This window comes from Piliocolobus tephrosceles, chromosome 10 (assembly GCF_002776525.5).
Source record: "Piliocolobus tephrosceles isolate RC106 chromosome 10, ASM277652v3, whole genome shotgun sequence".
NCBI lineage: Eukaryota > Metazoa > Chordata > Mammalia > Primates > Cercopithecidae > Piliocolobus > Piliocolobus tephrosceles.
Window position 1 is genome coordinate 92754214 of NC_045443.1, and position 15949 is coordinate 92770162.

Sequence of the window (15949 nt, forward strand, 5' to 3'; positions counted from 1 at the left end):
TTTTTCATTTCATATTATAGAAATCTGTTTCTGTTTTTCTTTATGACTCAGGGTAATAATTCTTGAAGATGAACTTGAAAAGCTTGTTTGTACTAAAGAAACACAGGAACTAGTGTCAGAGGCTTATCCCATCCTAGAACAGAAATTAAAGTTGATTCAGCCCCACGTTCAAGCAAGCAACAATTGCTGGGAAGAGGCCATTTCTCAAGTCGACAAACTGCTACGAAGAAATACGGATATAAAAGGTACCTGTGAGAGAGTTCTTTGCCATATGCTTAGCAGACATGCTTATTCTACTCTGGTAGGATTTTATTAGGTGGACTTCTTGTCTTCATGATGAAACTAGCTTCAAAATTTCTTAATTTACTTTTTTTTAATGTTGAATTTATATGTACAAAGTGACACTGAATACAATTCTTGACTCTCATTTTGTAAATTAAAAATGAATATGATTTGAAAGTTCAGTGAATCATATCTCTTTTTTAAAAAAACTGAAATGAGAGAATAAATTTTGATAGTATTTTTCTATTATTAGAACTTCCAGAAACTCTTTTTCAGTTAGGATAATAAAAGAATGAGTTTGATAGTCTGGGGCTAGGAACTTGAGTTTTTCTTTTAAGATAAAATACTTTCTTCAGTCATTCAAAAATAATATACAAATGATATAATTGGTGGCACTGCATATTTAGTACTAAGATCCACATATTGTGTCATTATTTAATAATATATCAGATGCTTTGTGCTACTAGGTAAAACAAAAAAAAAATAGTCTTGAGATTTTTCCACCAAGCTGCTTTTATGTGACTCCAATTTTATGCTTGTTTTTACCTCACTGATTTCATTTTTCAATGTTTGGTACATCAATTTTTGAAAACTGTGCTGCAAACCAGTACCATATTTATCTCTTGAATCTTTATTTTGAGGCTGCTCAGACTTAGGCATAGAATTTGCATTGCTGCTAAAGATAATTAATGCTTTACCATCCTGTTATTTTTGTGTTTACAAGCTAAATTTTTTTTTTTTTTTTTTTTTTTGAGACGGAGTCTGGCTCTGTCGCCCAGGCTGGAGTGCAGTGGCCGGATCTCAGCTCACTGCAAGCTCCACCTCCCAGGTTTTACGCCATTCTCCTGCCTCAGCCTCCGGAGTAGCTGGGACTACAGGCGCCCGCTACCTTGCCCGGCTAGTTTTTTGTATTTTTTAGTAGAGTCGGGATTTCACCGTGTTAGCCAGGATGGTCTCGATCTCCTGACCTTGTGATCTGCCCGTCTCGGCCTCCCAAAGTGCTGGGATTACAGGCTTGAGCCACCGCGCCCGGCCTACAAGCTAAATTTGTAATAATTTATTTAATGTCTTAAACAAGCTTGAACAAATCCTTAGATAGTAAAAGTATTCACTTTCTCCAGAGGAAATATTAACATGCTAATTACTGATTTATTACCCGAAGGTTTTCTTAATATCTCAGATGTAAACTGTGAATAATTTTTTCTCCAAAGGATAAATCTACCAAGAAACTCTGATATATGCAAATACTTATGCATATTAAACTTTCTGATATGACATCTAGAGCTTCTGTGTACATTTTCTACAAACAGAAACACTCAGAAGACCTTTGGTTGTTAAAAGATGCATCCTGGCCAGGCACAGTGATAGGAGTGGCTGAGTGCCCAGCTACTGAGGAGGCTGAGGCAGGAGGATTGCTTAAGCCCAAGAGTTTGAGGCTGCAGTGAGCTATGATCACGCCACTGCTGTACTCCAGCCTGGGCAACAGAGCGAGACACTGTCTGTTTAAAAAAAAAAAAAGGTGGGGCGTGATGGCTCACGCCTGTAATCCCAGCACTTTGGGAGGCCAAGGCAGGTGGATCATGAGGTCAGGAGATCAAGACCATCCTGGCTAACACAGTGAAACCCTGTGTCTACTAAAAATACAAAAAATTAGTCGGGCATGGTGGCGGGCACCTGTAGTCCCAGCTACTCGGGAGGCTGAGGCAGGAGAATGGCGTGCACCCAGGAGGCGGAGTTGCAGTGAGCCAAGATCGCACCACTGCACTCCAGCCTGGGCGACAGAGCGAGACTCCTTCTCAAAAAAAAAAAAAAAAAAGAAAGATGCATCCCATTCACCCCCCTTTAGCATACTCTGAGATGTTGAATCTTAGTCTAACACTTATCCATTATTGTTAACCATTACTGTGAAAACTTTCTTCACCTCATTGGGTAGATAATTAAGCCATTTTCTAATTATTTTCTGTATGTATGGCTTTTGTTCATAGATAATAATGATATGGATTAAGACACAAATAGTTCACAAACTTTTCTCACTAAAAAATTCACAGTGGCCATGACTACACAGGTTTAAATTTTTAAAATGTTCATTTGAATATTTTAAGAAGCAGGTGCTTTAGCCATATCTTTTTTTAAAAAGGTCTTATTTTGAAATCATTTCAAACTTACAGAAAAGTTGCAATAGTTGAAAGTCTCCTTCATCAGTATTCCCTAGTTGTTGACATTCTGCCATAATTGCCTTTTCTTTCTATGTGTCTGTATATGTGTGTCATTCTTTTGATGGTGGTGTTAGTCTGAACCATTTGAGAGTAAGTTGTAGACTTGAAACCCCATTACCTCTAAAATATTTCTGTATGCATTTTTGTAAAACAGGAACATTCTTCTATGTACCCACAGTATACCATCAAAATCAGAAAATGAACACCAACCATTTTATCCACAGAACTCATTCAGATTTCCCTGATTGTCCCAATATTTTTTATATGTCTAGACCTAGATTGTGTATGGTGTTCAGTTGTCGTGCTCTTTAGTCTCCTTTTCCTTAAAGTCTTTCATGATGATTATTTTGTAAAGAAATACTCTGAGGTTTTATAAATATAGTTTCTTCATCAAAATTTTAACCACTATGAATGCATATACCATATGACCCAGTAGTATCATTCCTACATGTTTAAGCAAGAAATGTAAAAACTTAGTGTTCACACAAAAACCTATACATAAATATTTTGTTCATAAACTAAAAACTAGAAGCAGCTAGGCTTTGGGATGTGACTAAGCTGTTACATCAGCTTATTTCACTGTATTCCATGCAGTGAAATACTACTCAGCAAAAAAAAAAAGTGAACTACCAATGCATACAGCACGATGAATGAATCTCTGATACATTATGCCAAGTGAAAGACGTCACTTTCAAACCACTACATACAATGTTATTCCACTTATGAGGCACTCTTAAGTTGGTGAAGGAACAGAAAACAGATCAGTAGTTGCAAGGAACTGGAGATGGAGGGAGGAATGGCTTGTAAAACCTTTTAATGGAGAATGGCATTTAGAAACCAAGATTAGGGTATTTGGCTTTGGCAGCACATGTATTAAAATTAGAATGATACAGAGAAAATTAACGTGTCCTTTGTGTAAGGACGATGTACAAATTCATGAATAATTCCATATTTTATATAGAATTTATATAAAGATGTATGTACCCACACATACGTATATATACATATATATCTACACATATATTGTGGTAAGTTCAGGAAATCATTGAGAGTAGGTTATAACTTTGGCATTACTCGAGGATTGCCATAGAAAATAATCTCCAGTTAATAACAGTTTCCCATTGTTAAAAATATCACAGGCTAGGTGCAGTGGCTCATGCCTATAATCTCAGCACTTTGGGAGGCCAAGGAGGGAGGATCACTCGAGCCCAGTAGTTTGAGACCAACCTGGGCAACAAAACCCCATCTCTACAATAAAAAGTTACTCGGGAGGCTGAGGTGGAATGATTGATTGAGCCCAGGAGGTCGAGCCTGCAGTGAACGATGATTGCACAACTGAGCTCCACCTTTGGTGATACAGTGAGACCCTGTCTCAAAAATATATGTGTATGCACATGTGTATGTATGTGTGCCACATCATTTTAAAACTCTTCACATTTATTACTTCTAGGGCCTTGTTACTCAGAGTGGTCCCCAGACTAGCATATAAGCATCACATGAGAGCTTGTTACAAATGCACCCCTGACTGTAAATCCGCCTGTATTTTAATAAGATCTGGTAATTTGTATCTACGTTAAAGTCTGAGAAATTTGAGAAACATTGCTCTGGGACAAGGGTCTGCAATTTTTTTCTCTAAAGATTTTCTGCCTTGCAGGCCATATGGTGTGTCTGTTACAACTACTTTACTCTGCTGTTGTAGTGAGTGTGAAAGCACCCATAGACTATACTTAAATGAGTGTGGCTGTATTCTAGGAAAAATTTATTTACAAGAACAGGCAGTGGGACAGATTTGGCAAGCCCCTGCTTTCAGACAGTAGAATTGAGGGATAAGGTCATCAGGGAGCTTTTTTCACTTTATAACCTTCTGTGCTGTTTGTAAAAGCTATTATTGCAAGCGTGTAATTAAAAATCTGGTGGGTTTTTAAAAATTTTTTAGGCTTTTTGTGTTTGTTTGTTTGTTTGTTTGTTTGTTTGTTTGTTTTTTGAGAAAGAGTCTCACTATGTCGTGCAGGCTGGAGTGTGGAGTGCATTGGCACAATTTCAGCTCACTGCAAGCTCTACCTCCCAGATTCAAATGATCATGTTGCCTCAGCCTCTCGAATAGCCGGAATTACAGCCGTGTACAACCATGCCCAGCTAGTTTTTGTGTTTTTTGGTAGAGACGGGTTTTCGCCATGTTGGCCAGGCTGGGCTCCAACTCCTAACCTCAAGTGATCAGCCCATATCGGCCTCCCAAAGTGCTGGGATTACAGGCTTGAGGAGCCACCACACCCGTCCTCTTGCTAGATTTTTGTTAAGTGAATTGCATGCTGGAGCTAGCTCTCCAAAGGTTGTTAAATATTCAGAAATTTGTGAGTCAGTTTAACATCATTGGTAGCTTAAAATTGGTCACAGTGGGTACATTTACACCGTGGGAACTGGAAATCAGGAAGTGCTGCAAATTGGGTGTTTTGTTTTGTTTGAGAGCTGGATTACCAGCACACTGTTTAATGTACTTGTTTATTGCTATCAATAGTCTTACAGATTTTTTTTTTTTTTCTTTTCATTCAAAGAGCTCAATCTGTGGTGTCAGCATTGACATAATGAAATCTGTGTTCTGCTAATTAGGCAATAATAGCAGTTTTTGAGCATGTAATCTGTAGCAGGCATTGTTTTAAGCACTTTTCATGTATTCTTTTTTAATCTTACAAGATAGTACTTTATTTTCACCACTGTTCTACAGATAACTGTAATTATTTAATTATTTATTTGTTTGTTTGTTTATTTATTTATTTATTTATTTATTTATTTATTTATTCTGGGGGGACAGAGTCTCGCTCTGTCGCCCAGGCTGGAGTACAGTGGCGCGATCTCGCCTCACTGCAACCTCCGCCTCCCGGATTCAAGCAATTCTCCTGCCTCAGCCTCCCGAATACCTGGGACTACAGGCGCACGCCACCATACCCAGCTACTTTTTGTATTTTTATTAAAGACGGGGTTTCACCATATTAGCCAGGCTGGTCTCGAACTCCTGACCTCATGATCCACCCACCTTGGCCTCCCAAAGTGCTGGGATTACAGGCGTGAGCCACTGCATCTGGCCTTTTCTTTTCTTTTTCTTTTTTTTTTTTTTTCTTTTGAGACAGAGTCTCGCTCTGTTGCCCAGGCTGGAGTGTACTGGCACAGTCTCAGCTCACGGCAACCTCTGCCTCCTGGGTTCAAGCAATTCTCCTGCCTCAGCCTCCATTAGCTGGGATTACAGGTACATACCACCATGCCCAGCTAATTTTTCTATTTTTAGTAGAGATGGGATTTCACCATGTTGGTCAAGCTGGTCTTGAACTCCTGACCTCATGATCCTCCCACCTTGGCCTCACAAAGTACTAGGATTAGAGGCGTGAGCCACTGTGCCTGGCCAGTTAATTGTAATTTAAACTAGAAAGCAGCAAGAGCTGGGATTTAACCCAGGTGTGACTAACTCTATAGCTCTTAGCCACTATGCTATTCTGTCTCTCATTAGTGCTTCCTATTAATTTATTAATCATTCTGCCATCTTTCCTACAAACTAACCAGTTATTTTTTGTAACATTTCCAAAATACTTCTTTTTTAAAACCATTTAACTATTGTTACTTTTGAAAAGTAAAAATCAAGAAGTTTAAACTATACTTCTTTTTTTATAAGTAGAAAGGCAATGATGAATGGTAGCCAGCCGGATATGAGACTAAGTAACCCTGTCAGTAAATACCAAACACAAATTTTAAGAATTAATCAAAGTTAAACTCACTTGGGTGTTCTTGTAAAGATACTTACTTGTGAACTCATTTCCAATTCCGACTTCTGAGAGTTAAAATAGCCTCAGGGTAAGATTGAAGTTTGTATTTTGTGAAGAAGAGTGATGGTCTGTCTTAAGACTATTCGTATGCTGTGAATGATAATATTTTGTTCAACAAGTATTTATAGAGTACCTGGTGTGTACTAGATACTGTGGTGAGGTGAAGAGAGAAGGGCAGGTCCTCTTCTCCCAGAGTTTAAAGACTTAAAGTTAAGTTATAAATCTACTAATTTATTGTCTTTCATTTTAATATCTTTATTTTTTTATAAATAAAAAATTATTAGAACAAGTTGGACTATGAAATTGACAAAGTATTAGTACCAAGGATTTTTTGGCGAGGAGACAGGATCTAGCTCTGTTGCCCAGGCTGGAGTGCAGTGGCGTGATCACTGCTCACTGTAGCCTTGATCTCCCCAGCTCAAGCGATCCTCCCACCTCAGCCTCCCAAGTAGCTGGGACTACAGGTGTGCACCACCATGCCCAACTGATTTCTTTTTTAGTTTTTGTAGCTACAGGGTCTTACTTCGTTTCCAGGCTGGTCTTGAACTCCTGGGCTCAAGCTATCCTTCCGCCTCAGCCTTCCAAAGTGCTGGGATTATAGGCATGAGCAACCACACCTGGCCCCAAGGATATTTTTAATTAGATGTTCACTCGTTTCTGTGTGGTCTGTTTCTTATCTTTATTCCCACCTACTCCCATTTTTTAAAGGCAAGCCTGAAATACCATGTGAAAACCCACATTGTACAGTAGTACCTTTGAAGCAGCCTACTCTACACATTGCAGACAAAGATCCAATCCCAGAGGAGCAGGTAAGGGTGAAAACTACTGTTCTTTCCCTTGTTGGATTTATGTTTCTAATGAGCTTCAAAATTACAGCATAATTTATTGAATTTATATCAAATCATTAATTCTTAGTGCTTAACTCTGAATTCATTGAATCCGCCAGCAGACTTTTTTTTGGTTGTTAGTTATATCTAATTGTCCATATCTGAGTGGCTTTCAAAAGTGATTGAACACATTGAAAATTAGTACATTGGCAGAGCTACCTTTTGGGATGCTGGGAATGGTTTTATCTTGATCTGAGTAGCAGTTACTGGTATGTGTGCATATGTAAAAACCCTGTGCACTTGACTGCATGTACTGATATACCTCACTTTTAAAAACAATTTTTTGATGATCGCATTGGATATTGACAAAGATTACTTTTGTTCATTCTAAGGAAAACCTCTTTTCCTTAGGTCATATTATCTACTCAGTATTTTTTTCGTGTATGTTGAATAACAAGTTACTATTCAGTATTCTTAATTGCAAATAGAAACCAACCCTAGTTAGTTTAACAGACATTTTATTTAAACTTTTAGGTAGCTTACAGAATATTTCAGAGAGCCAGATAAGCAGGCTTGAATGAGGCTAGGGTAAACAGCCGAATCACTCAAAAGAACTGTTGCAATGGAGATATCATTGCTAAGTTAATGAGTGGAGATATTGCCCCTTGCTCCATCAATGCTGAATAGTAAAAATTACCTCCAGAAGTGCTACCTCAAGAAACATATCTGCAACATCCTGGTGCCTGCTTCTTTTTTGTTTTTTTTCGAGACCGAGTCTCACTCTTTGGCCCAGGCTAGAGTGCAGTGGCATGATCTCGACTCACTGCAATCTCTGCTGCCCGGGTTCAAGCGACTCTCCTGCCTCAGCCTCCTAAGTAGCTGGGATTACAGGCGCCTGCCACCGCGCTTGGCTAATTTTTGTAGTTTTTAGTAGAGACAGGGTGTCCCCATCTTGGCCAGGCTGGCCTTGAACTCCTGACCTCGTGATCCACCCACCTCGGCCTCCCAAAGTGCTGGGATTACAGGCATGAGCCACCGCGCCCAGCTGGTGACTGCTTCTTTTATCACAGACTTGTAAATCTGATCTGATGCTGGTACGTCTGATTAGAGGATCCCAGGTCATTTACCTGAGCCTATGCTGTAAGGAATACTGCTTGGGTAAGCAAGCATCCTACCCTCTGTCTTAGAGATAGGGAGGACCATAAGGTGGGGTGTTCCCTAATCCTAGGAAGAGTGTTCAAACTTCCTGGGAAATCCGAAAGAACCACAAGAAAACAAACATGCCTGACCACCTCCCCAAACTGCTTGCCCTTCTAGTTTTGATTGGTTTTGATATAGCTAATGGCTGTAACACTAACTAAGTGGATGGTATGTTCTCTGAGTAGAAAAATAACCACTGAAGTTGTTAAACTTTTTTATCCACAGTGCTTTCTAGTATCAACTGTTAGGTTTTTTTTTTAAGATTTCAATTTATCCATAGGTATATATTTACTTTTTTCTTTTCTTAGCTCTGCTTTAATGACCTGTGCCAAATGCAAGTCGTTTTTTTTACTCTCAGAGATAAGTAAGTGCAAGTAAATGAATGCTTACTAGAGAATTGTCTGCTTCAAGTAAAGTGCTTTTTCTTCTATTCATTTTCAGGAATTAGAAGCTTATGTAGATGATATAGATATTGATAGTGATTTTAGAAAGGACGATTTTTATTACTTGTCTCAAGAAGACAAAGAGAGACAGAAGCGTGAGCATGAAGAATCCAAGAGAGTGCTCCAAGAATTAAAATCTGTGCTGGGATTTAAAGCTTCAGAGGCAGAAAGGCAGAAGTGGAAGCAACTTCTATTTAGTGATCATGGTAAGCACTGACTTTAAAGTAACAGGTTATTTCAGTGTAGGGAACTCTCTCTTTCTTGAACCATGAATGTTATTTTAGCTGAAGAATTCTTGGGGTTTTATAAGGGTCCACCAGTATGCATAGTACTTTTTCTTCTAGATGCTAGATCAATCTGATTAATAAAAGAGTAGGAATGTAACCATACTGGAGATACCAAGTCACACTTTTATATCAGTTATTTAATTTTTTAGTAAATTTGTTTTAGAATGGACAGTGAGTTGAATAATTTGGGATATTTTAAATGTTATTTTCAAATTTAGTGAATTTGAGATTCTCAACTCTGTTCTCCACATGTTAAAATATTTTAAAATACCTCAGTGAAGCACAAAACTAGTAACTGTGTTCACATTGAAAAAAATGGCCCAGGCGTGGCAGCACATGCCTGTAATATTAGCACTTTGGAAAGCTGAGGTGGGTGGATCATTTGAGGTCAGGAGTTCGAGACCAGCCTGGCCAACATGGCGAAACCCCGTCTCTACTAAAAATACAAAAATTAACCAGGCATGATGGCATGTGCCTGTAGTCCCAGCTACTCGAGAGGCTGAGGCAGGAGAATCACTTGAACCCGGAAGGCGGAGGTTTCAGTGAGCCGAGATCATGCCACTGCACTCCAGCCTGGGCAACAGAGGGAGACTCCATCTCAAAAAAAAAGAAAAGAAAAAAAAGAATTAAAACCTAGACCAGTGAGCCACATCATTAGCATTATTTAAGTGGTTTGAGCACTTTAGTAGATGGGAGGGGAGGGGGATGCCTGTGGGCATACTCCCCATACTCTGATTTCAGCAGAGTGGGATAGCTGGTGATGCAAAAGACTTAAATTCCTTTCTGTTTCTCACCATTCTTTTCTTAAGTCAAACTTCATAGGAGACAGGGGAAGGAATCAGGGGAAGCTTAATACTTGACAATATCAACCTAGCTAATTCTTAGTTGAATTGATGCCTATGGATTTCTAAGTAAGTAGAGTACGACTTCCCTTCTATTTTAGAGTGTCTGTGTGGACCCTCAAAATCAACTGCCTACCTTTTCCCTCCTCACTAGAAGTGTATAGATTACCTATACTTCTGGAAAGTTCCTCCAGTTCTCTTTTGTTTTCTCTCATGAACCCTATGTTCTCCTCTGTCCAGATCTACGTTTCTTGGTTTTATCATTCCTCTTTCTTCCTATTGGCTCCCTTTATAGCCCAGGTCCTCGTTAAATTATCCTCGTACATTAAAATAGCCTCTTAGCTGACTTCCATTTTCAGTACTTTTTTCTTCTAAGCTATCTTGCAAATTCTTTCCAGATTTTTCTCCAACACTGCATTGATGATGGCTCTCTATCTTAAAACCTATAGTGGTTTCTCCCTTATTGTATTGAATCTGAACTCTTCTTCCTGTTTTCAAGTCTCTTCATCATAAGAATTCACCCATCCAATTATATTTTCTACTGTTTTTATTATAGGTATCTTCTTATGTTTATCAAATTAAACTATAGTTCACATATTTGTTATATTTATTCATGAAAAAATTTCATGCTGGCCAAGCGTGGTGGCTCACACCACTAATTCCAACACTTTGGGAGGCCAAGGTAGGTGGATCACTTGAGGTCAGGAGTTAGAGACCAGCCTGGCCAACATGGAGAAACCCCATCTCTACCAAAAATACAAAAATCAGCCAGGCGTGATAGCACACACCTGTAATCCCAGGTACTCTGGAGGCTGAGGCAGGAGAATCGCCTGAACCTGGGAGATGGAGGTTGCAGTGAGCCAAGATCGCGCCACTCCAATCCAGCCTGGGCGACAGAGTGAGACTCTCTCAAAAAAAAAAAAAAAAACTCATGCTTACCCCTTTGCCAAAAAATCTGCCTCTCCACCAGGCTGTCCTCTCTACTAGTCTCTCCTTCTCCATGAATTCTTCTCTGAGTGCTCCAGCTCTACCACCTCTCCTAACACTACAGACCCTTGTACTAGAGGGACATTGTGATGAAATATAAAGGAAGTCTTGAGCCCCAAAACATATAGCAGAGAAGGGAAATGATTAACAAATTGATTTCCTGCAATCTGTTCGTTCATATACTGGGCCTACATACATCAGAGATTAATTTTAGGCACTATTGTTTTCTATATGTTCAAAGTTTTGTTTTGTTTTGTTTTGTGTGTCTCTGTAACAAAATTACAGTCTTCTTAAATAGGGGCCTTATTATCCCACAACATTCATTCAGCAAATTACTCATTCAACAAGTAGTTATTGAGTACTTGTTATACATCAGAGTCTCTGCTGTATCCCTAGCACAAGGATCAAGAAACAAAATATAAAGCCTCCTACCTGCCTTGAGGCTTAAATTCTAACACACTTGTCAATTGATCCTCTCATTACACAGATTATATCCCCCCCATTTAATTAGTAATAATTGTGAATATCAACCAACTTCTAATATATGTTTCTTCCTTTAAGAGCTAACAGATTTATAAACTAAGAATGTACATAGACTGAAAATAGCATTGTATGTAAACTTGTGTCCTTTTTTATTGTTTAGTGTTTTCTTCATATAGCTTTAAAGTTATGCTATTGACATTATGGGAAAAGATTTTATCAATGAGAGAAATGTATCTCTTTTTCAGGTATGTGCTTTTGATATAGTTTACATTGGAAAGGGTCATAATGCTGTTTTTTAGTTTGTGAAAATAAGTAAAAAGCTGCTGATACCATAGAATGCTTTTCCCATGAAAAATTTCAGTACATCTTCCAGAGCTGTTTTCATCTCTGCCTACAGGGGTAAAGTCCGCATGGAATTAGAGGGGGAAAGTCTGCACTGGAACCTGCTGTGGCCATTTTTTTTCTGTTGTTGCTGCTTCTCTAGTGGAGTTACTGCAGCTTAGGGATGGTTCCTGGAAGTGGACACGTTTTACAAAAACGTTTTTTAAATAGACGACAGCTCTTCGAGAAGCACTTTTTTCCTTCCGTCATGCTTCATACTATATTGTATTGTACTAACCCCTCATGCTGGGATGAGCGACTGCCTAGCAAGCAACCCACTGCCTACTAACATCAAGAGGGGCTAAATAAAACTGCATTTTCCTTGCAAGGACAACTTCTACCGTATGAATATATATTATATTTATGTATTATATTTTGTACAATAGTTGATCTTGAATGAAGACTTTATTTCATTTGTATTTTTCGTGGTACTACAAAATGTGGAGAAGTTATGGCTTTACTTTCATTAGGGTCTTGTGAGGTGGTGGCAAGTAAGTTAAATTGTGTGTTGCATTTTTTCCATGCTGTTTTAACTTGTAAATATACATGCATACATGTTGAAGATATTATTATTATCTAGATTACTTTAAGCCTTTTATCTGACGTCTTATCAGTGAAAACCATGCTGCTTATTCCCTAACACAATGGTTCTCAAACTTTAGTGTGTATCAGAATCAAGATGAGGGCTTGTAAAATACAGCTGGTCCCTACTCCCAGAGTTTCCATTTCAGGAGGTCTGGGATCAGGCCCAAGAATTTGCATTTTTAACAAATTCCTAGGTGATAAATGATAATGTTGGTTCAGGGAACACACTTTCAGAACCACTGCTTTAATATTTTAAATAAGATAATATGTGAGGTGTCTTAAAAACCTTCATCAAATCCCCATCTCATTTCATTTCTTAGGCATTTTCTCTCTTATAAAGTTTCCTGGATTTATAAATTTTCATTGATTTTACTAGAAAGTTTTATTTAGCTTTTATTTATTTATTGTTCTTTTTAAGAAAAAACTTAATCTGAGAGTTTGAATTAAAAGTTTAAATCATTGCTAGGTCCTTAGTTATTTTTTTTTCTTTTTTCTTTTTTTTTTTTATTTGAAGCCGTGTTGAAATCCTTGTCTCCTGTAGACCCAGTGGAACCCATAAGTAATTCAGAACCATCAGTGAATTCAGATATGGGAAAAGTCAGTAAAAATGATACTGAAGAGGAAAGTAGTAAATCCACCACATCAGACAATGAAATAAGTAGGACTGAGTATTTATGTGAAAACTCTCTAAAAGGTAAAAATAAAGATAATTCTTCAAATGAAGTCTTCCCCCAAGGAGCAGAAGAAAGAATGTGTTACCAGTGTGAGAGTGAAGATGAACCGCAAGCAGATGGAAGTGGTCTGACCACTGCCCCTCCAACTCCCAGGGACTCATTACAGCCCTCCATTAAGCAGAGGCTGGCACGGCTACAGCTGTCACCGGATTTTACCTTCACTGCTGGCCTTGCTGCAGAAGTGGCTGCTAGATCTCTCTCCTTTACCACCATGCAGGAACAGACTTTTGGTGATGAGGAGGAAGAACAAATAATAGAAGAAAATAAAAATGAGATAGAAGAAAAGTAAGCACCAAGATTCATATAAAGTGATTTTAGATTGTTCCTTTTACAAAAGTGTTTAGCTTCAAGACTGGAAAGGGAATATGAGTGTAAGTTTACTATATATAAAGCTAAGATGTGGATTTACAGGAAGAACCCTGGTTTAAATAACTGATCTGAAATTAGTAGTTACCTGTAAATGGCAGATCTTTTAGGAAAATAAGAGAAAGGTAAGGGCTCTTTTGAATAAACTGCTGTTTTATTTGTGGCACAACTGATCAATCTTGGAAATTCTTTAAGTATTTTTAATAAGAAATGAATTATCATTTCTTGCCAGAATTTGCTACCATAAGGTGATTGGGAAAATTCTGTTGCAAGAACATTAACATTTAGTATGACTCCTTTTTACTGTATTCTTGCAGTTAATAACTGCAGCTATTATGTTAATAACAAGTTGTTTGTATTTTATTTTTGTTTATACCAGTCTTAAAGATCCAGGTTCTGAATAAAAAAATTAATTGATACAATTGATGTGTGCTGGGGTTTGGAACTAAAAGTAGTTTCAACAGTGCATGGGTTATGACATTTCTTATGTTTCCTTGTTCGTATGTATATTTAGTAGTTAATTTTAAGATGTCCTAGTGATCTTTAAAAGAAAAACATTGTACGATTTTTTAGATTCACATTTTCACCTTTCTTTCTGCAATTGAAAGTGATGATGTCCAAGTGGGATTCTTGTACTCCAAGGCCCCACCCCCAATTTAGCAAGCAGAAAAATATTCCTTGTATCACTTTACCTTGGATAATTGGGTACCATTAACACAAACAGGTCACAATGCTGCTGTTTTCGAGCCCTGTCCACCTTAATGAGATTCAGGAAACATTCTGTCAGCCTGCTGGAAAGTATCCTTGCCTCCTTAGTATTTCATTTACAAACTACCTCTTAACAGAGACTGCTTTTCAAATTGGCCAATCTCATCTGTCTTGTATTGTGATTGCATTTTCAAAGAGTAATTATTTGCAGCGTATACAGTTTTGAGACCTGTAGCTCCTATGCAGTACATAGTTCTATAGACATTATTTGGGGGAAATGTAGGAATAACTCAATTTATGTTGCTGTCCTAGAAAGGAAATTGCATGACGAATCTAGATTGTCTTTAGAGTAAAGAAACACATTCAAATTCCTGTAACTTATCACTTTTATTGAGTAAATTTACTTATACCGAAGGGGATTTTTTTCTTTCAGGAATCTAAGGAAATTTACTTTTAAACCTGAGAAAAAACTTGGTTCTGCTTTATATAAATAGTAGAGATTATTGTACTATAAGTGATTTTGCCTTTTTGCCAAAATCCTGGAACTTATCTATAATTAACCTCTTAGGAGCAATACCTTAGGTTGGGCCTTGCTTTACTACTTAGAAATAGCTAAATATCAGTTTTAAAAATCTTTATGTGTTATAACTGTTAAATTCTTCAATAATACTTAGGGTTTACTTTCTTATTTAAATCGCTTATTTAGTTTACTGATTTCTTTTTCTTTGGATTTAGAAGAGGCAATTATGGAAAAATTTGGTAATCTCTCTCTTAACCTATAACCTTACACAGGGAAGAATTAGAGTTTAATAAATTTTAATTATTTTATTGTATGTTATTTTTATTACACAATTGTAATAGCTATGCAGTTGAAATAGCTGTGCAATTCACACTTAATTAGAAAATAAAGCTACAAAGTTTGGGGGAAATATCTTCATAATATTGTATCAGTTTTATTCAGTGCTCTCTAAGGTGATACTTTTTTAATTTTGAAAGACTAAATAATTTTAATCAACAATTTCCAGTCTTTCAGTCTGATCTGTTTCATTCACTACTTGTTACATAATCCAGTGAAAACTCTACTTATTGAAATTATGACATAAAGATCTTGCAGCTTTATTTGAATATTCTTTTGTGTAGTTTTCATCTTTTAAAGTATTTAAAATATTTTCTAGATAAAGTATTATCTTCTCTGCAAAAATTCCTGGAGTAATTTTCTCTCATAATATTTGAAGTCAGTGTTTCTCGATTGTATTAGTGGGGTAACTACATCAAAATAAATAAAGTCTTATTTTTAAAATGCAAATTTTAGACCATACTCCCAGTGATTCTTAGTTGGTCATTTTGGAATGAGCCATAGATAATGTTTATGTCCAATAAAATCTAGGAACCTCTGTCTAGGACTTTGCTCTTCTTGCCATGAATACCTTAGGAAGTATTTAAAAACGGACCAATGTAATATAAGTAGGTTTTCTTGTTTGTTACTTTTCTAAGAATATTTTACTTCCCTTAGCAGGCTTTTGACTAGCTTTCAAAGCTGCCACCCTGGCCGGGCGTGGTGGCTCACGCCTGTAATCCCAGCACTTTGGGAGGCCGAGGTGGGCAGATTGCCTGAGCTCAGGAGTTCAAAACCAGCCTGGGCAACATAGTGAAACCCCATCTCTACTAAAAATACAAAAAATTAGCCGGGCGTGGTTGCAGACACCTATAATCCCAGCTACTCAGGAGGCTAAGGCAGGAGAATGGCATGAACCTGGGAGGCAGAGCTTTCAGTGAGCCGAGATCATGTCACTGCA

General features: G+C 37.6%; 1 protein-coding gene and 1 non-coding gene across 19 annotated transcripts in view; both read left to right on the forward strand.

Annotated features, from left to right (window-relative positions):
- VEZT (vezatin, adherens junctions transmembrane protein) overlaps positions 1–15459 on the forward strand; it is an 82838-nt gene extending 67379 nt beyond the window's left edge. For 10 of the 18 annotated variants that reach the window (XM_023229045.2, XM_023228388.2, XM_023228890.2 and 7 more), the window contains 4 exons: positions 52–245; positions 7019–7119; positions 8779–8986; positions 12860–13867. In XM_023229045.2, the coding sequence (XP_023084813.1) occupies positions 52–245; positions 7019–7119; positions 8779–8986; positions 12860–13368 (1012 nt within the window). In that variant the 3' untranslated portion in view covers positions 13369–13867. Of the gene's footprint in view, positions 1–51; positions 246–7018; positions 7120–8778; positions 8987–11539; positions 11625–12859 lie in introns of all 18 variants that reach the window. The other 8 variants (XM_023228326.2, XM_023228465.2, XM_023228595.2 and 5 more) reach the window with 3 other exon arrangements.
- On the forward strand, positions 3347–3454 carry LOC111539019. Its single transcript, XR_002730543.1, has one exon. It is a non-coding gene; the product is annotated as a U6 spliceosomal RNA (small nuclear RNA).
- Positions 15460–15949: the final 490 nt, after the last annotated feature.